General features: G+C 40.3%; 1 protein-coding gene across 6 annotated transcripts in view; it reads right to left on the bottom strand.

The window, feature by feature from the left end:
• Positions 1-21,212, bottom strand: part of FN1 (fibronectin 1) — a 203,870-nt gene that overhangs the window by 90,157 nt on the left and 92,501 nt on the right. For 4 of the 6 annotated variants that reach the window (XM_029606113.1, XM_029606114.1, XM_029606116.1 and 1 more), the window contains 8 exons: positions 19,515-19,781; positions 12,564-12,658; positions 11,535-11,703; positions 9,989-10,075; positions 7,420-7,611; positions 5,084-5,356; positions 2,550-2,732; positions 2,016-2,105 (listed from right to left, as the gene is read on the bottom strand). In XM_029606113.1, the coding sequence (XP_029461973.1) occupies positions 2,016-2,105; positions 2,550-2,732; positions 5,084-5,356; positions 7,420-7,611; positions 9,989-10,075; positions 11,535-11,703; positions 12,564-12,658; positions 19,515-19,781 (1,356 nt within the window). The remainder of the gene's footprint in view (positions 1-2,015; positions 2,106-2,549; positions 2,733-5,083; positions 5,357-7,419; positions 7,612-9,988; positions 10,076-11,534; positions 11,704-12,563; positions 12,659-19,514; positions 19,782-21,212) is intronic. The other 2 variants (XM_029606117.1, XM_029606118.1) reach the window with 1 other exon arrangement.

Here is a 21,212-nt window from a genome sequence, read left to right as displayed (position 1 = left end):
CCCCCTCTCCCCCCTCCTCCCTCCTTTCCTGAACCGCAATAAAAATGTTTTTAGCTGGTAACACACAGCTAATGCAGGCACAATGCACGGAAAATAGGTGTAGTTATTTCCAGCATTAAAACCTGTATTGCTATGCTTTACTCTATCACATTACTTTATCGCACTCTACGCTAACTGACCCTCATTTCCAGTTACTCCACCCAAACACCTCCCTCTTGAATACAAATTTAAAATTTGCATATGCATTTTGCAATGCGGTATTTATGACATGCGTTAACAGATTTATCACCTGCGTTAGGGCCCTAACGCAGTTTGATAAATGACCCTCTAAGGATGTAAAATATTCAAAAGGATCCTCTTAAGATGCAAGGCTTTCTATTAAATCAAAATATTTTAACTACATGTTCTTGCTTATTTCAAACAGTCTCCATATACTTCAGGCACAGCCAGGGCCGATGCAAGGGGATTAGGCGCCCTAGGCACCTTCTGCTTTGCCCTCACCTCCCCCGGTCATGCTTCCCCCCTCTGGTTACAGCTCCAACTCCTACATCTCATGAGCGGCGGCGGCCCCACAAGGCTCATGAGTGGCGGCAGTAGCAAAGAGGAGTGTAGATTCAAATCCTGACTCCTCTTTGCTGCTGCCGCTTGCGCCCTCTAATGGTCAGTGGCCTAGGCCCAGGCCTAGCTTGCCCGGTGCTTCCGCCGGCCCTGGCCACAGTCTTCATAGCTAACAAGGAACAAAGAAAGGAGGCTCGTCTGTTATATTACAACTTGTACTCCAATGAGCAATATATTAATATGATCAGGGCTGGTGCAAGGGTATTAGGTGCCTTAAGCAAAATTTCAGCCTTGTGCCCCTTCCCAATTAACTTTCAGGCCCAAAGGTAATTAAATTTAACAATCATGACGCTGCCACTATCACCCCTTTTAGATCCCAGAACAATCCTGTGAAAACGCATAAATAGACATCATACTTTTAAATATTAAACCTTGTTATATCTATCTATCTATAAACATACACACACACACACACACACGTCTACACATACACACACACACACACACGTCTACACATACACACACATACATATTTCATAAATCAGGTCACAGGATCTGATGAATGTGTCATCTGTGATTTTTGGGAGTAGATTGCAAAAAAAAAAAAAAAAATCAAGAAATATAATATATAGATTTATAAATGAAAAGAATCGATACCACATTGCCTAAAGGCAATCACTGAAATGGCTGGCTGACCTCACTGACATACTACTCACCTTAAAAAAAAAATTCAAATTCCGTTCTCATCTCGGTAACAGTAACATGCACTTCCTCTATTACCAGGTAATTTGTGAAATAACACTAAACACTTAAAAAAAAAAAAGACAGATGCAAACAGCAAACATGCCACACCAAAACAGCACTAACTCCCAGAACACAAACAGCAACATTCCTATCTATGGAAAAACATTACAGATATTATACTGGGCTCTAGAACACCAACATTTCTCTTATTGGGAAAACAAAACAAACTGGACATTTATAGATCCCTTCAAAGAAGCTGCACATTAGAATACCTCACCTCAGTCACACAAGCAGAATATAAACACCAAGTACAGAAAAAGTGACCACAAATTAGAATAAAAAAATGTGCAAACAAAAACTGAACTTTTTTTTACTCTGCTGTCCACTCTAACCTCACCCCTCTCTTCCTATTCCCTGCACAGGAATGCACAGGAGTGTATATGGGAGGAGGGGGGATGGATTAGGTGCAAAGTAGTTCTTCATTGCTGTGTTCTTTGTATTCAATCCTCATCCCTCCCCTCCTGTCCTCTGCAATGCCTGGGAGAGGAGTAGATGGAGCAGTAAGCAAAATAGTTGCTTTCTGTTGCCTAAGATAATAGTAGTCCCTCAAGCTACCCTCAAAACTGTAGCACTCTAGGCATTGCCTAGTTTGCTTAATGAAAGAATTGGTCCTGAATATGATACAGTGTTTAAACAGTTTTCATTTTACCTACCTGTCTTCTGTACTCCTCTCAGAGGTGTGCTCTCACGTTCTTCGTAAACACTGAAAACGCTAATCAAATATTCAGTACCAGGTAGAAGATCTAAAAGAGACCAAACCAGTTAGTCAAGGGACTGCATTTTCCTAACACAAAACTTACTGAAGAAACTGGTGGACAGGATCCAAGAGCATTGTAGAACAACAGTTCCTCTCAGTTAAAAGCAGCTAAGGAAAACTGTGCAGGAACAGTATGCATTTAAAATGCTGCTACTAGGCCTAGGCCCTGCATAAACAGATTGACATGTAAAATAAATGTTGAAGTTTTAAGCTTTGCTCGTTCTTGAATATCCACGAAGGTCAGCTAGAAAGATCCCTTTCACACAATTCAAATGTTTTACACAATTGGCAAAACTGCAGGATTTGGAAAACTTCTCTGAAAGTCATGAATACCATTATCAGTATGACAACGTTGATCCCCAATATCTATAGTATGTCTATTCCAACCCCTCTAGATGAATGCTTCAGATATTTAATTATTATTTCTTACTTGTCAGAACCACCATGTTATCAGAAGGGGAAATTGTCAGTTCTGCAACATCGTCTTCTTTCTTTGTAGGCAAGTAGCGCACCAAAAAGCTGGTCAGTTCGATGGATGTTGGTGGAGACCAGGAAACTCGTAGAGTGTCCGGACCCACATTAGTAAAGCGCAAATCAGTGGGAGGAGGGACAGCTTCATTCAAGGAGCAAAAAGAAAAGGAATAACTGAGCCCTATTGCATTTTACTGCTTGGTACAATTAAACAGAAATAGTATAGCAAACCAGTTTAACAAACATTTGACAAAAAGACAACTCATGCAAGGATACAAGACATGGAGCTACTAGTTTCTCAGACTATACTTACAGATACATGCATTGTTTTAGGTATTTCTAGCCTCTCTTTCAATTTTGTTTTACTTTATAATGAATTCAAATTGTCAGATAATGCTCTTGCAAGCAGCAAAGGGTCACATATGTATTTTCTAGATATAGGATGCACAAAAGTAAGTGCTATAATGACATCCAAAGAAAATGTATTTGCTTTTGCAAAAATAAAAAAATTCAGCAAACAGACCCACTACCAATGATTTGTATTTTAAACCATGGTTAGCAACAGATTGGTAAAAAAATCCTTCTTTAGGAGGATCAAATGCTCAGTTTCATTTTTCCTTCTGATGTTCAGTGATGGTGCCATTATTTGGCTAGAGCTCTTATATTACAAACGAAGTATGCAAAAAGCTTGAGATTCTAAACAAGTGAATCATGATCACTGTGGATGTTTTTTTACATCAAATTTGAAAGGCATATTGCTGCATCAGGTAATATCACAAGGTAAAAAATTATCAATATACTCAACCTGTTAAAGTGATGAAGACATTCAATGGGTGGATGCACTCAGCATGTTCTCTATGATTCTTACTGGTATCAATTTTTTAAACTATGAGGACAAGAGAGGCTAGATTTGCTAGGCACTTTACTGACAAAACAAGAACCAGGTAGTGATAATCTTTCATCTGAGACCTATACATGCACACAACATTTTATGATATATATATTTTTTTACATTTGCAAATACCATTTCATTTCTGTAAAACAAAAGGCTTGCAAGACAACACAGATAGGATTTCATGCAACATAGCTCCCTATAAGTCTCTGCTCATGCAGTGAAAAGAACCTTTCGAGTGTTGAATGCATATCACCAGCCACTGCTGAAAGAGCAAGGTATTCTAATTCCATTTTATGTCATTTTCAAGAACAGGCCAAAATTTCTGTTCTGTTAAAGACAAATCTTGAATTTCAACCAATCAGAGGATAAGCTGCAAAAGTAAATATGTACAATTCCATTCCATTCTATAGGATCTGTCTTTTAAGAGGATTTTCCCTAGTCCAGTCTATGGCAATATTGTTTCACTACAGGAGCATGTGAGTGACTCTGTGTTTCCCTCTCTCTGGGAATAATGAAATATAGAAACATTTTGCCAAACAAAAGGTTATAACAAACCTTCTATTCTAAGATGCTTATTCTATTTTCCTTCACTTGACTTCACTTGTTTTATCTTTTCCATAAGGTATTATTGTTTTTAACAATTTATAATATAATAAGTGAAATCAAAATTCTAGTGTTACAACTATCACAATGAAGGGATTTTTAATTATTTTCATGTCAACAAATAAGAAACTATATTCTTGGTGTGTCTGTTCCATATAGGAAAAAAAATCAAATGTCAGCTTTTGCTTTTCTTAGTTAAGTGAATAGTTTGGCTTTAGAGAAACCCCCCCCCCCCCCCCCACCACCACCACCACTACCACCCTTAAGTGAATGCATGCCACTGGCATATGAAAAACAAACTGGCAACATGCCAGTTTAACATAGCAGAGAGCAAAAGCTCTAGGTAATAGCTAGGTAATACTTTTTAAACAGTGCTACAGTATCTCCGAGTGAAAAATGCATCAGTCCATGAACAACCTGAAATCATCCACTGTGAACTAGTCCCATCCATCTCCTTTCCTGAGTAATCCCTGACCATTGGCTCCAAATGCTAAACCCAAATGTTGTGAGATGCTCTCTGACAGGAGTAACTGGGTGTCAGAGCAACCTTGAGTAAAGAAGGTTACTAATACAATTGTGCTTTAACTTATGTTTCTTCATTCAAAACAGTGATTATTTTTTTCTGCCACTCTAAGCTGCTCCTTTGCAAGATCTAGCTGTTTCTTTGACAAACATTAGATTTAAAAAGATTATACTGTATTGTGAAACAAGATTTCATTTCATCTCTAAAGTAGATCCATTTTTACATTCTATTTTGATGGGCATGGGCAGTGCACTGGAAGCTTGGCTTTCATCTGTTTAAAGTATCTATTCATTTAAGCTGGCTTTATTGTATATCCAGTTTGAAGCATAGAAAATTATTTATTTTATTGATTCAATTTAGCAGATATTCATTTATGCATGTTTCACTAGAGGAAAAGCCCCTGCAATTTAGGTGGCTAGTGACAGCATGTCACACACTCAAGGCCTTGAACGTGGAAGTTTGCAAAATTCACCGGTTTGCTGTGTCAGTGTGGTAGGGGCACTCTGTCCACCATGAATGAGCGTGGTAATGCTGATGTCATAGTCTATACCGGGCTCCAGCCCTGTGACTTTGTAGTATCCTTCTGTGGGACCCAAAGTGTCTTCATAAACAGGAATGGATTCTCCCGCTGCAACTACTGTGATGCGGTAACCAGTAATGCTGGGGGAGGTGAGTGGTGTCCACCTCAGTTCGATGCTTGAATCAGTTACATCAACAAAGGTTAGGTCAGTGAGCTGGGGCACCTCTACTGGGCCATTAGGGAGTAAAAGCAGCAAATAGGAAAAACGGCAAAGGAAACAAACAAGAAGCAATGTTTAGCAGGTCACTTGTATTAAAAATTGATAGTTTGATTAGGAAAACAAACAAAAAAAAAAAGCAAAAGTGATGCAAGAATTGTATTTTTAATTAAAATCTGAAATTGTCCCTTGCTCTTAGAAGGTTAAAAGATTGACAAAAAAAAAAGAGACTGTGGATGTCAATATCTGAAGGCTACATGTGTTCTGCTTCTGCAGGGTACAAGATCAGTCTCTGCAAGAGAATATGGCTGTTACAGCAGAACAGTCCCAGGAGAAGCTCATCCTATTACTAAACAAGCAGGCACAACACTTCACTGATTATGGTTATCATCAGGGACACTAATCAGATTCTCATTACGAGAAAAATGAACAAAATCAGAGGAGAATTATAGTATTTTGCTGAGAAGTTCCTGCCAATTTTTCTATTTGAACCCATTTCATTTTATATATCACACAGTCATACAGAGCCTGATATTCAAAAGATCTAGATGGCTAAGTATCCAGCAAAGCAGGATGCCAACAGGAGATTTCTGGTGGGGGGGTTGAGGAGATGGGGAGGGGAAGGGGAAGGGGCTCTCGCACCCTGATTTTGGGTTGATGGGTGAGGGTGTCAGCACTGCCAGCATTTATGGCTTCGGATAGGCAAGAGAGAAATATGTGTGCTGGGGGGTGGGAGAGAAGGACTGGTTGCAAGAGGGATGTGGCTCCCTCCAGCCCAATTTACAATTAAAACTTGCAGGTGAGAGGAAGCTTCTGGGCATACTCAGCACTAATATTCCGCACTTAGGTGCTTATATTCAGCCAAAAGTTGCAGCTCGACAAGGTTAAGTTAATCGGATAAGTCAAACCTGCCATATTGCTGGTCTAACCTAGCTGGATTTAACTTATCCCACTAAGTAGAGATTTGTACAAGGATATTCAGCAGTGAGTATAGCTTTCTTGCTGACTATCCCATTTAAGTTAACCGGATGTCTTATTCGGTTAATTTATATAAACAATTATTTTTTAATATTGGGCCCCTAAAGTCTGCTGAATATAGGTTCTTAAACTGGCCATCTAAACAGAGGTGTTAAGTCTCCTCTGAATATTGGGCTCACAGTATATAAGGGCAGAAACTATCCCATCCTGTCTTTTACCTGTGCATCTTATATTGTCTCTCTCAAATCAATGTGCAGTATCAGAATCAGAGTAAAATTCAGACTCTGGATACCAGTTTTCTAAAATTTCTTGGGAATTTCATATCATCGAAACAAAGAACTTCATAATTTTTTGCCTACAAATCAATGACCTCAATGATAACTGACGCATTCAGAAAAAAGCAGCAAGGGACAATCCAGAGTGTTTTTTTTTTTCTCATGGAAAGTGCTTATTCATTAACCTCTTTAGCATGAGCAGTAAGCCACCTATGGCTACATATTTGTGCTTTTATCAGTTAGTTAATGGTAATGGGGCATTGTCATTGTTATTTAAATTACAATAAGTAAATCTGTCAATGAGATCAAATGGAATTGCATTATAAAATGGACTTGTGAAATTGAGGATGCCAGTTGACTGAACAACAGTTACACAGATATTCTGTACCTCATTGCTCAAAAAGACTACATAGCTCTTCCCTGGAGCTTCATTTTAAACTCCTTTTGAAATGCAGAGAAAAAGTAGTATTTTATGAAATTTCATCCATTTTATAAAAGCAAAATTTCATCCATTTTATAAAAGCAGATAAACAGTTGTCTAACTCAGGCGGTTATGAAGAAACATTTGTGCTTCACAACACATAAGCAATGAAATTGTAACAAAAACCCCTTCATGCATTATTGCCCTGGCCAAACCATGGCGTTCTGAAATAGTAGGAATCAGCAAGCTTAAAACAGCAGAACAGGTCTCTGTAGCTTTGCAAAAAAGGCTAAAGAGCAGACAATTTTCAAAGGAAGGATTTTTGACTCCAAATCCCTACTCCAATGGAAACTGCCAACCTGTCACAAAATAAGAAGCAGTTTATGACTGTTTTCACCTTGTGTGATGGTCTTTGAGATGGGGGCGCTCTCCTGGTCATCTTTGACAGAGTATACACTAACATTGTACTCCACTCCTGGACTCAGGTTTTCAAAGGTGCAGGAAGTCTGGTCTTCACCAACCTCTTCTTCCAGAGTGTAACCCTGCTGACCACTGGTGGGAGCAGTTGTAATTCGGTACCCAGTGATGCCTGAAATGAATGCAATATGTTAAATGTAAAAATATGAAATATTTAACAATCAAATTGTGACTAAAGACCCTCTTTGGGCCATAAATAGCTAATATTGTATACCAGATACTTCCCCATATAGTAGGAGCGTGGGGATTAATTTGTTTAGTCAACATTAGATTCAGTTTACTGAGAGGTGATCTTAAGGACATGTGGCAATCATTTTGACAGGGGCATGGGGAAGGAGATTAAAACTATGACCCAAGACAGACCTTTTAACTTGTAATTTGATTAAGAATTGACAGGCAATGTGCTTTGACTCTGGTATATACATGTGGGAAAAGGGCAATAAGAACGTAAAGCTCAAAGCAGCATTTAACTTTCTCAACCCTTTTCAAACCCTAATACTGAACAATTTGAACAAGACTGAACAAGACAGTTACGACAAACATGCTGCAAAATAATTGCAAAAAAAGTATAAATTTTATCCTCCAGACCTCCAGTTGAAAATGAAAGCCCATTGCACTGCCAGCCACAAAAAATCTGGTAATTCTAGGGTCTGCTATTTCATTGCACCAGAATTCAAGAAGGGGCAGTGTTACTGAATCTATCTGACAAAAGGAAATCCTGGATTCCACCCATTCCTCAGCCATAACAGTTTCCCAGGTTTGGTTGGTTTCAAAATGTCTTTTCATCCCCCAGAACCAGACTGGATCTTCTGTCCTTCAATGCTTTCAATGAGTCTTGTCCACAAGAGGTCACTGTTTGGCTGTGGATCAAGGCTGTGGTCCAGGCTTGGATCCTGCTGTGGTGTCTTGCTATTTCCCAGTTTGAAATGTATCATTTCTTCCAAAGTAATTAAGAGGGTATGTTTATGCAGGTACAGAGTTACCTGGAGAAGGTCCAGTTCTTTCATCCATGGCCAGCTGGGTTGCAGAAGGGCCAAGGGATGGCAACAGTTATGTTAAATTTGGTAAATGGGATTAGGGTTTGATGTCCTTATTATTATGCTAGATATATTGGCTAATTTTGATGCTTTCAGCCATGGAGTCACAGTATTGCAAGGATCACTCTTGAGTGGTTTATTTCCTATAGAGTATGGGGTCAATAGGAACATTTTCTGAGCATGAAACTGCACTGAAACTCAGCGCACAGTTTACTAACACGCAAGCTGTTTATTTTTAGCTCTTAATGCACTAAGCTATTATGCTAATACATCAGGCATTAAAATATGCACAAACACAACACTGAGCACACAAACACGAGTTAAAATATGCACTCAGCACAGGTCCGTATGTGCATTGTATCCTGGCCCATCCTTTTCCCGGGGCATTAATTGGAGGGGGGGGGGGGGGCGGCAGTGGTGGTTGAGTCCCGAGAGTGGGAGGGTACTATTCTTTGGAATCCTACTCGTGACCTGGATCGGCCACTATATTGAGACAGGATGCTGGTCTGACCCAATATGCCATTTCTTACTTCTTATGCTTTTAGTTGTTCCTGGTCTTTGGAATTTGGTTCCAACAGAGGTTCAGGAGGAAATTCAGGAAGCAATTGAAGGCCTGGCTTTTTAAGTCAGCATTTACATAGAGTTTGAGAGTAGTATGGGGGGTGGTTTATAGAGTGGTTGGTTGGTGGATGGATGGGGGAGGCAGTATAGTAAATGTAATGGTCTATTTATGATGTTGAGGTGTTTTAGAATTGTAACTCACTTTGGGCCTCATTTTCTAAGGCTATCGCACACTTGCACTACTAGCGCAAGCGTGCGATATCTAGAAATCGTAGTGCACGCCTGCGAAGGGGACATCGGTGCGGAGTCAGCCCTGGAAGAGGAGGAGTCGGGGCATCAGCCTTTTCGCTGCCTATTTCGCGGCGAATAACTACCCCATTTATGGTGTAGTTATTTGGCACGTCGTAGCAGCAATCGCACCACGGCTGTGTGATCGCTGCCGGCTAGTGCAGGACCGCCCCCCCTGTTTCGCCCCCCCCCCCCCCGCCCCCTGTTACCACCGGATTTTCTAAGTTCTGCGAACTTAGAAAATCCGCCCCTTTGATATTCAAAGGTAGCTGTGGGCTAACAAGTTGAAAATAAACAAATATCTCACTATCCAGAAGGAATATATGTGACATATTTCAGGCCATGCTTCGACAAAATTGGCTGACCTTTATTCTATTTTCATATTGTTTATTCTCAGATATAGTAGCAGCAACAAATACTCACTAACGGCAACAAACACTTGCATCCTGTTTTACATCACTCAGGACTTCATGATTTTTTTTTGTCATTCTTGATGACACTGTAAGCTATATAGAGTAGGGATTGTCTCTTATATTTGTACAGTGCTGGATATCATTTGTAACACAATATAAATGTTTTGAAGTAGTGGCAGTAGTAGTTTACCTGGAGATGTGCTTCTGTCCCAGGAGACGGTCAACGTTCCAGTGTCAGGGCTGGGCTCTAAGTGAAGGTTGGTTGGTGGGGACAGAGCTAAAAATAATGAACAGAGTTCAAAATAAGCTAACAAGTCTACTTCCTGGATTTATGCCACTGGACATAACTTAATACTTAATAATGTATAGTACAGTATTATACAATGGAAAGTAACATACAGTGAAGAAAATAAATGATATACTAGAATACCATATAATCAGAAAAATCGAAAATATAGCTAACACCCATGGTAATGGAAGGAAGGAAGCTTTGAGGCAGGATTTGAAGAGGAAGCTCTGAAGTAAAGGTAAATAAAGGTTATAACTGTTTTAGAAAAGGGTTAAAAGATTTGTCATCAATTTTGACTAGAGCAGAAAACAAAAACCATCTGTGTGACATGGGGTAGGCAATTTTGAAAGCTAAAACTCTGGTAAAATGGCTCCCTCAAAGTGAGTAAATATACCCCCTAGTTTCACTATGGTGGCAGTTTTCAAAGCTATGCTGAGTCCTGCAAAGTCCATGGGTACTTTTCCCTGTAGACTTTACAGTAATTCTCAAAAGAAAAAAAGAACATGCCTAGTTTTGAAAATGCAAATCTACACGTGTTGTTGCCTTCTTTGATTATGATCCTGCATCCCACCAATTTTTTCCAAGGGTAAGATCTATCCACGTTGTTGGGGGCATGGGGGGAAACAATTTTCAAATCACCCTTTTACATAGATAAATGGCTTTTGAAACTTGCACTCTGTGGGCTTTGATTTTCAAAGCAATTTGCACACGTAAAACTTGTTTTATGCATGTAAGTGACATTCTGAAAATCAATCACGGGCCAGTGTACAGAATAGTACATGCGTAACCCAGTGTCACATACACTTTTTACAAGCACAGATGAGAGGTGCTCCTGGAAGCGGAGTTCAAATTTTAGCATATTATTTTTGGATTTTAAAATGTATGCACACAAGTTGCCCTGCACGAGTTGCAACCTGCTTTCAGCAGGTGTAACTTTGCATGAGGCAATGCCTAAGTATACTTGGCCAGCTACCCGAGGATTTTCAAAGTGAAAATAGGCACTCAAGCTCACTTTGAAAACACTTAGTACTTTCATTTACATGTGCATGAATGTGAGTATATTACTCACAAGCTGACCCATGGGCAGAGATAGAAGAGGAAAGGAAAACATCACATATAGATATGTTCTTTCAATTTTATGTGTGATGTTTTGCGCCCATTCTGCTGATCAGAATAAAAACAGGTGCATAGAATGCAGATGCTTTTGTACCCATATACTTTGTAGGACCTTTTCAAAAGGAAACTACATAAGTAATTTCCTTTTGAAACTTTTCAGCAAGGCCCTCATCTACAAATGTAGCTGCAGAACTTGCACCTCTGCAGGCTACTGAACATTGCTCCCATGATGATCAATACAGATGTAAGTGGCTCAGTCTCTTCAAAGGTGCTCAGTACATTTCTAGAAATAACCAAAGATATTTAAAAAGGAGAAACAAATGCATCATACGTGTTACTACGGTTTTGGTGATGGAATCACCCCTCTCCTGGTTATCCATCAGGACAGATATGCTGTAAGTATACTCCACGCCAGGAGTCAAACCGGAGATAACAATGCTACCACTCTCAGAAATCACTTCTCGTGGGGCCTCTCCCCCTTGGCTTGGCCTCACATCCAACTAAGGGGCAGGAAAACAAAGATGAAGTTTAGCCTAAAAACTTTTTGTTTTTTTGTTTTTAATAATGCAGCATTGGTTAAGAGATGTGTTATTCACAATACAGTCCATAAGGAGATAATCTATCTCTGGCTAACACAATACATGAAATAATTATTCCTTTCCCACTCGACAGAAATATTCTTCAGTATTTTTTCCTAACATGCAAAGATTCATTGCACAATGATAATATTCACAGGTTCCGTTCCTCTCCTCCGCTCCCACCCCACTAGTTTACACACAGATTGGGCACAGTGAGACATACCAAAAAAACAATGGTTGAATCGGCTTAAGTATGAAACTCATGAGCAGCAGCACCACTTGTCAAGGCTTCGGCTTACAGTAGCTAAGGTGGAAACTTTGACAAGTGGCATGACTGCTCCCAACTTTCAGACCAATTTTCTGTCTGCTTCATGGAGTAAATAACATCATATTTATATTCCAGATGTAGCATTTATTTCACTGCAGTATGTATACAGCCTCCCACCAACATGGAATACAGAGAATTAATCTATGCATGAATTTTTTTTTATAATAAACACAATCTCTAAAGCATATCACACTATTCAAAATCAATGAAGAAAAAAAAAAGAGGTTCATTGACCAAGACAATTGTTGAGTTTAACCAAGTCATTTATTTAAAAAAATGTATGGAAGAATAGCTCTCCTTTGGATCTTTGTAAATCTCATTAAGTTTCCTCCATAGCAGCAGTAGAAATTGGAGCTATTATGCCTATTTACTGCATCCTGCAATGAAGTCTAGTCACCAGCTCTTGAAAGATCTTAAATCACCAGCAAAAAAGGAATATGCCAGGAACATTTACCTTGAAACCAATTCTTGGCACAGGTGTCCAGGTAACAACAATTGTAGTCTCTGTCACTTCTGTGTTGTAGGGTGGAATAGAACCCACTGGCTCCACTGTAAAAGGAAGTAGGTGTGCTCAATCTCGGAAATGTCAATATTTACTTAAAGTTGTGGGTTTACACAAACATCTGAATGGCACAGCACAATACATACTATAAGAGATTATGCTACAGCTGGAGAAGTGTTCCATCCACTATGTGAATCCAGATATGGCCAACTAATGCAGAGTGAGTCAGACTCTTAGCTAAGGGAGTTTGGATCAGCTCAGTGCACAGACTAACAGCAGCTTTTAACTGGTTATCAATGGGTGTTAGATGGCAGCACTCATACTATTCCTGCACTGGTGGCTCACCTCTATCACAACAGTTGTACAAGTGCTACTGCGAGGCTCTCACTTAGAGGTGAATTTTCAAAAGGTGCATGTGTAAAAGATGCACGCATCTTTTGAAAATTCACTTGTGCACACTTGTGCACACTTATCCGACTATGGGCTGGTACTTAGCCAGATAAATCGGAATTCGTCTAGATAAGTCCAAACTTGCATGGCTCATGGTTTTTACATATGAGAGCATTTGTGTACGCATATGTACTTGTATTTTATAAGCTGCCCATATCATATGCATGCAGATTATAAAATACAGTAGTAATTTACCACGTGCCAATATACACACGCATATGGGCACACATGAGCAGTTTTGAAAGTTAACTTCTTAGGATGTGGCAGGAAGGACAAGGCAGCAATATCTCATAGGAAGAGATTCTGGGGGACAGCGAGACAATACCAAGGTAAAGAGCCTGAGGAGCAGACTGGTTTTAGATTTTAGTAGTTACTAACATGACATATCAAAATGTCTGTTTTAATTGGCAGAGGGAATAAATGAGATGTCTATTTGTTTCGATTTACAGAAAACATAAGCACCAAGTAATCCTGGAGATAATGCAACACTACTAAATTCAGAGGAGGAACCTGGTAAGAATTTAAGTGGTGCAGTATTCTTCTGCATAAAATCTATAAACTTCAAAACCCCTCTGCCCCCGCCCCCCCCCAAAAAAATACCTTTAAAAAGACAGGGACAAGAACACAATAAACAGGCAAAACTCATTTACCCAGGTAAATCGGCTCTCTGCTTTGGACATATTTTAAAAAGTTTTTATTGTGAGTTTTTGCCTCTATGGCCAACTTCTTTTCAAATTTTCTCTTAGCCTGTCTTATCAATGTCTTACATTTAACTTGCCAACGTTTATGCTTTATCCTATTTTCTTCTGTTGGATCCTCTTTACAATTTTTGAATGAAGATCTTTTGGCTAAAATAGCCTCTTTCACCTCACTTTTTAGACATGCTAGTAATCATTTTGCCTTCCTTACACCTTTCTCAATGCATGGGATACATCTGGTCTGTGCTTCTAGGATGGTATTTTTTAACAATGCCCATGACTTTTGCACACTTTTTATCTTTGTAGCTGCACCTTTCAGGTTTTTTTCTCTATTTTTCTCATTTTGTCAAAGTTTCCCTTTTGAAAGTTTAGTGCTGGAGCACTAAATTAATTCAAATTTTATCATATTATGATCACTATTGCCAAGCGGCCCCACCACCATTACCTCTCTCACCAAATCCTGTGCTCCACTGAGAATTAGATCTAAAATTGCTCCCTCTCTCTTCAGCTCCTGAGCCAATTGCTCCATAAAACTGTCTTTTATTCCATCCAGGAACTTTATCTCTCTTGCATGCCCTGATGCTTCACTTACCCAATCAATATTGGTGTAATTGAAATCTCCCATTATTACTGCATTACCAGTTTGGTTAGCTTCCCTAATTTCTCTTAGCATTTCACTGTCCGCCTCATCATTTTTGCCAGGTGGATGGTAGTATACTCCTATCACTATTCTCTTTCCCAGCACACAAGGGATTTCTACCCATTAGGGATGTGCAGAAGGGACGGATTTGTCTGATTCGGTATTCGTATTCGTCGGTACCCAAATCCATTGCATCCGTTTTCGGGGGAACCCAATTTGTCCATTAGTTACGTACAGTATTTGTTTCCCATTAAAGTTGAAAAAACCCCTATCCCAACCCTTTAAATTTAATTAACTACAACCCCCCACCCTCCTGACCCCCCGAAGATTTGCCAAAAATCCCTGGTGGTCCAGCGGGGGTCCTGGAGCAATCTCCTGCAATCGGGCCGTCAGCTGCCGGTATTCAAAATGGCACCGATAGCCTTTGCCCTTACTATATCACAGGGGCTACCAGTGCCATTGGTCGGCCCCTGTCATATGGTAGGAGCACAAGATAGCACCGGCCGTCCATTGCTCCTACCATGTAACGGGGCCGACCAATGGCACCGGTAGCCCCTGTGACACTTGATGATTTCACTGTGGCTTCAGCATCCTCAGCTAGCTTGCAGTTAGGTGGATCAAGTAACTCCAGTGAGTTGAGCCAGGAATGACATGTGACCATGCAGGTGGTGGATGGGACTCCTGTGATGGAAGCTTTGGGATATTCTGCAACTGAAACTGAGGAGTTGGCCCTACGGAGTGAGTCTTTCCTTTTGCCAACCAAACTGGAGGTGGTTACATTAGACTATTTGGGAACTGATGATGCATTTTGGACTGCTAAGTAATTGTGAAATAAAGATTAATTCTTTATCTTCCTTGTTAGAACTATGGTATTACAACATGGGGGTCAAATTTTGGAGCCAGCATCTAAAATCAATGTTCTTGAAAAAGACATACAAGAACTTAAGGCCTTAAATGTTTTTCTCTTCAAGGATAGGTTTGCTCTTTCTAGACATCTGGAATATTTGGAAAATAGTTCCAGACATACACAATTTTCCAAAAATTATTGGTAAGAACATAAGAACATGCCATACTGGGTCAGACCAAGGGTCCATCAAGCCCAGCATCCTGTTTCCAACAGTGGCCAATCCAGGCCATAAGAACCTGGCAAGTACCCAAAAACTAAGTCTATTCCATGTTACCATTGCTAATGGCAGTGGCTATTCTCTAAGTGAACTTAGTAGCAGGTAATGGACTTCTCCTCCAAGAACTTATCCAATCCTTTTTTAAACACATTTTCTTATGTTTCTTAGGCCCTCGCCCTCCTCAGTAAACCTACAGGAAACAAGAAAGGGGAGATTCTGAAGCAGGCGCTGCAGGCCACAGGCTCCCCTTTCACTAAATCACATCCAGGCTCTGCTGGGAGGTACGGGCCAGTGCTCACGCCACCCCCTTCCTCTGGGACACTTTTCTTACCCCTCTCTTTGAAGAAGGAGATACATTACTTTGACAATGTGTAAAATTGTCATGCCACTATATTTATCTGAATTAGACATGCGGCTGCAACACACAGTCTACAGCCAGGGGCGGAGCAGGCATCCCCCAGTGGGCCGGTCCCACTAGTCACGTGGTCTGCCAAGTGCAGCCGTGACAGAGCTCGGTGAGCAATCATTGAAGACCTTAAGAAAATATTTTCTAGAGATACTGCATTGTGAATCTGATTCTATTCCTCTGCTTAATAAGATATATTTTTTACCTGTTTCTTCTCGTAATGCACCGGTGATAAATCAGTCTTAATGTTCCTCACCATTTAATCTGACTAATTTTTTTAGAGATCTCTGGACCTGAAATTCTAGAGAGAGGAACTTTACTGGCTTCTCTTGTTTCAGAAGCAGATCTGAGTAAGGTAATGCGACTATTCCAGGAACTTAAATTCTCCTTTCTATGATCAACCTGTGAGAATGTTTCCGGATTTATCCAGAGTAATGCAGGAAAAGTGCAAAGGTTTTCTCTTAGATAAGCAACATTATCTTTAGGTGCTATGTCTATGCTAAGGGACCCTTGCAAGTGGGACATCAGGTTTAATAATGATTGCTATATTTTTTTTGCTCCAGAACAATTTCACCCTTTCTTAGATTCCAACAGATTGATTTCTTCTTCTGTTCCCAATATAAGTCAATGAGGAATTATTTGTAATTAAGCACAGAACATGCTAAGGGATTTCTGTTAAATTTTTTCTTCTTTTCCCATTTATTTTCTGTTTCCTCCTTTTATGTTGTTTGACCTAGAATTGAAATTGTTTCTTTGATTTACTAAGTGTAATTTAATTGTTTGTTTCTTTTACTATTTTTCCAAATGTTTCCTTTCCAAATAGTGTTTTAATAAAACATGAGGGGTGAGAGGATGAAGAGAGGTAAAGCACTGATAAAGGGAGAGAGATAGTTGGAGAAGAAAGATGGAGAAAAATTAAAGATGAAGAGAGAAGTTAGAAAAACATGGATGAAAGAAAGAGATAAGCATAGAAAGAAAGACAGAATGGAAAGGAAGGGCAGAAAACAAAGCTAGAAGATAGACAAGGAAAACAAAGAACAGATGGAGGGGAAAAATCTTTAAACAATCAAGGCAGAGAAGAAACAAATGTACATGTAGTATTTGCAATAAACTTTGAATTTTTGCGAACCTGGGAGTACACAAAGCATTTTGAATCTTAGATGCAGCACCAGCACTGCTATCTATATTGATGGTGGGGGTGGAAGGGAAATAGAACCAAAAAGTTACTTATAAGGGCCAAGAGTAACAGCTAAGTATGAAAAAAATAAGTGTGAAAGCTTGCTGGGCAGACTGGCTAGGCCGTTTGGTCTTCTTCTGCCGTCGTTTCTATGAATACTTGAAAGGAGGGTTTAGCAGTTGTCAAAAGTTATGCACAACTAAACTAAGCATTCTGCCCATTGAAACAAAATGGGAAAAGACCTGTTAGCACATCTGGCCTTTTATTTGGCTTCTTCAGTCAGCAACAGCAGCAGATGAAATCTGGAACATGCTAAGCCGCACCCATGGCTTGGCCACAGCACTGTGCTGTGGTGGAGGAATCCGTGTTTTGCTCTCCTGCCCAGCAGGGTGCAAGCCCATCAAACTTGCGATGATGTGGCTGGGCTCCAAGGGAATGAGAAATTACTGCTGCAGCAAGGAAAATGCCTACTGGCATTCCTGCAATAATCATGAGTTAAGTCTCAATAGGGATGGCCCTTCCTTCTGAGGCCAGAGAATTGGATCAGGAGCCCCCGAGACAGTCATCCTCTGTGTTTCCCTGTGGTCTGTGGTCTCTGATTTCCAAAGGGAGCTTTGCCCTTGTGACACACGGATGATAGGAGGCAGAACAGGGGCTCTAAAACAGATATCACGCTACAAACACAGGCACGTGGCGATCATTTTATGGCATTGTGTAAAATTATCACAAAATATAAACTTCCACTATTAGTGGGAGAAAGCGTAATTATTAATGGTCCTGAAAAGGGTGAGACAGGTAAAAAAAACAAACCCCCACCTCCAATTAAACGTAATTCCACATGAATGTTTCTGTCAAATACAATTATTTTACTAACTTTTAATGGTTAATTTTAGTATCAAGTCAGAGAAAACTGCATCACAGGAACTAGTTTAAACTAGAATTTGGTTCTCTCCATTTATATTTTAAAATGGAACTACAAGGCCAAGGTGCCAAAAACTGCAAGAAAAAAGTGTTTTAACCACTTCTGTGCAACTTTTTTTCCTGCTGACTCTAGCAGAATTGTAAACCTCTTCACTAACAAGAAAAGGACACTCTGCCATGCTACAATCTAGGGGTGTGCATTCGTTTTGAACGCATATGTAAAACGCAACTTTTTTTTTTTTTAACTTAAAAAAAGTGATGATGCGCAACGCATCACATTTTCAACTTATTCAACGTAGCTACGTTGAATACGTTGAACCTAAATAAAACCTTAAACCCCCACCCTCCTGACCCCCCCAAGACTTACCAAAACTCCCTGGTGGTCCAGCGGGGAGTCAGGAAGCCATCGCTGTTTTCCTTTGCGAGGAGCACCGGAACTTTTGGCCAGCTTGGGGGGGGTCAGGAGGCCCCCCCAAGCTGGCCAAAAGTTCTGGTTGGGTCCAACGGGGGTCCCGGAGCGGAGGCACGGAGAAACATGTGACGTCCGCGTCACTCCGACGTGACGCCGACGTCACGTGCTCCTCGCAAAGGAAAACAGCGATGGCTTCCTGACTCCCCGCTGGACCACCAGGGAGTTTTGGTAAGTCTTGGGGGGAGATTAAGGAGGGTGAGGGGTTTAAATTTTTATTTAGGGAACCGGTGAACGTATGGAGAGACCCTCAACTTATGGGATTCTCCATATGTCCATATTGAACGAAATCGACCCTCACCTTCAACTTATCAACTTATGAACGCAAACTTTTTGTCTGCACATCCCTACTACAATCTCTTGATTTAGGGACTTCTGAAAGGGCTACAAATAATGATTGGAGGATATGAGGGCTCAGAACTTGAGGAGAGATTCAAATCATTTCCGCTCAGTTCTTCCCTTCCTACACACACTCACATAAAGGGGTCTGGGTCGTCAAGGCCCAAAACAATTTACGCAGGAATTTTAAAATGCAGTTTTACCCGGCGGCTGAAAAACCACCCTCCAAGTAGCTGAAAGTCTACACATTTTTCCTCAACAGACATTCTTTTAGCCGCTCTGAGAAGTGCTCCTGGGTACAGGTTTAGGGAGGAGGGAAAAGTATGCGTGAAATTGGTATTTACAACTCTCTGTGTGTGTGCTATTTTCCAGCAAAAAAGAAAAGTCTGCCCACAGAAAAAGCAAATGCAGGTGACTGTGCACCCCCTGTACCCACGGCAAGTTCCTAAACAAAAAAATATGCCTATGTACTTTCGCTTTGGGAATTGGTACAAAAGCCTGCGTGTGAAAAAAAACAAAAAACAAGAAAGCAAAGTGAAGTCTTTGACTCATTACAGACAGTTTGAAAAAAAAAAAAATCAACCCTCCCCATTATATGATGACCGTTCATGAAAGCCTGAAACCTCTGAATGTAAAGAATACCATGCAAGAGGACAAATGGAGACGCCACTCTACTTACAGGTAGTGAAAACCCCAGCCACTTTGCTGCTTTGTTGGCTGCCTTTCACAGCGACAAGAGAAACACTATATTCTTTGCCAGGAAGCAGATTCTTGAGTGTGTAATGGGTGACTGATGGCACCACGTTGAATTGCTTGGGCTGCCCTCCTCTTGTGAGGCCCGTGGTCAGTCGATATCCTGTAATCTCAGCACGTGGTGGTCTCCATGTCACTATCACAGAAGATTCAGTCTCGTTGACAAACCTGAGATTGGTTGGTGCATCAATTTCTGAAATAGAAAGAAAGTTGATGATTCAAACCATCATTTTATTAAATTTTAGATTTAGCTGAATGAATGCTGAAACAAAATAATTAGTCTCCACAACTCTGTAAGAATCATCCACACTAAAATACTGAAACAAAGTTATTAAGGTGAAATTACTTCTTACCTGATAAATTATTTTCCTTTAGGATAGACAGGCCAGTCCACACAAGTGGGTTATGCAATCCTGCCAGATGGTTTAGTTTGGTACTTAAGTCTTCAGTGGTGAAAAAACTAAATGCACTAACTCAAAGTATTGCCTAGCCTAGTATTACCTCTAATTCTTTTGCAATAAAACTCAGTAAATACCATTAATTCCAGCAAGGAAGATGCTTGGACAAGTACAGTAAAAGCTCCATCATCCAGTATTTACCAACCAGAACACTCTGTTAACCAGCATCTCACCCAGGCAGCACCTATGGTGGGCAGGAGGGGAGGGGTTGAAATGACAAGAGGGAAAGATTTTGGATTTGGGAGCGGACAGGAGAAATTACTTACCTGATAATTTTGTTTTCCTTCATGTAGACAGATAGACTCAGGACCAATGGGTTTATGCTCCCCTGCCAGCAGATGGAGACAGTCAGGTTTCAAACCTGATTTTCTGGATTAGGGAGCAGATTAGTTTTTCTCTACTCTGCTCTGTCCACTCCAGTTTCACCCCCTCCCCTCCTGTTCTCTGCAAGAGACAGGAGAAGAGGGGAGGGGAAATGACTGGAAGGGGCTGGGTTAGGGAGCAAAGTATGTCTTCTTTGCTCAGTTTTTTGTTCTGTTTCCTCAAGCCTCACCCCCCTCCCTTCCTGTTCCCTACTTGTTGCTGCTTGGGAGGGGCTGGAGCAGGAAGCAGAGAGCTCTCAGATAATCATTTATCAGATATGCCAGTTAACAGGAACCCCCTATTCCCCATGGATACTGTATAATAGAAATTTTACTGTACTAACATTATAGCTTGATTCTAGAATAAGTCACTTATAAATTATATTGCAGGCAATTTAACTGAAGAATGAAGACTAGCTGTGAAATTTGCACTGTGGAAAGGAGATAGTTTTAGTTTCCCTGGGAAACTTGATAAATATCCTGGTTCCCCAGGACTCTCAGGCACTTTAATGTAATCATTGCAACTTTACTTATGCAACCATTATGCTCTTAAATTCATTACCATAATCTATTAAGATTACAGTTGTTTCACATCATTTCAATCCAGATGTTACCCCAAAGCAAAAACACTCTAAAGGCAATTGCATTGTATATTAAATTCCTTCTTGTAAACTGCCTGAAAGCAAATTTGTATATCAACACTAAAATTTCTGGCAGTCAAAAAATCAAGAAAATCCAGTCTGCCTTGATTGTTCTAAGTAATGGCTGAGAGAGACTTAGAATTTTTAAAAAATGCAAAATGCA

The sequence above is a fragment of the Rhinatrema bivittatum genome, chromosome 6 (genome assembly GCF_901001135.1).
Source record: "Rhinatrema bivittatum chromosome 6, aRhiBiv1.1, whole genome shotgun sequence".
Taxonomy (NCBI): domain Eukaryota; kingdom Metazoa; phylum Chordata; class Amphibia; order Gymnophiona; family Rhinatrematidae; genus Rhinatrema; species Rhinatrema bivittatum.
This window is presented reverse-complemented; position numbering and strand designations above follow the sequence as displayed.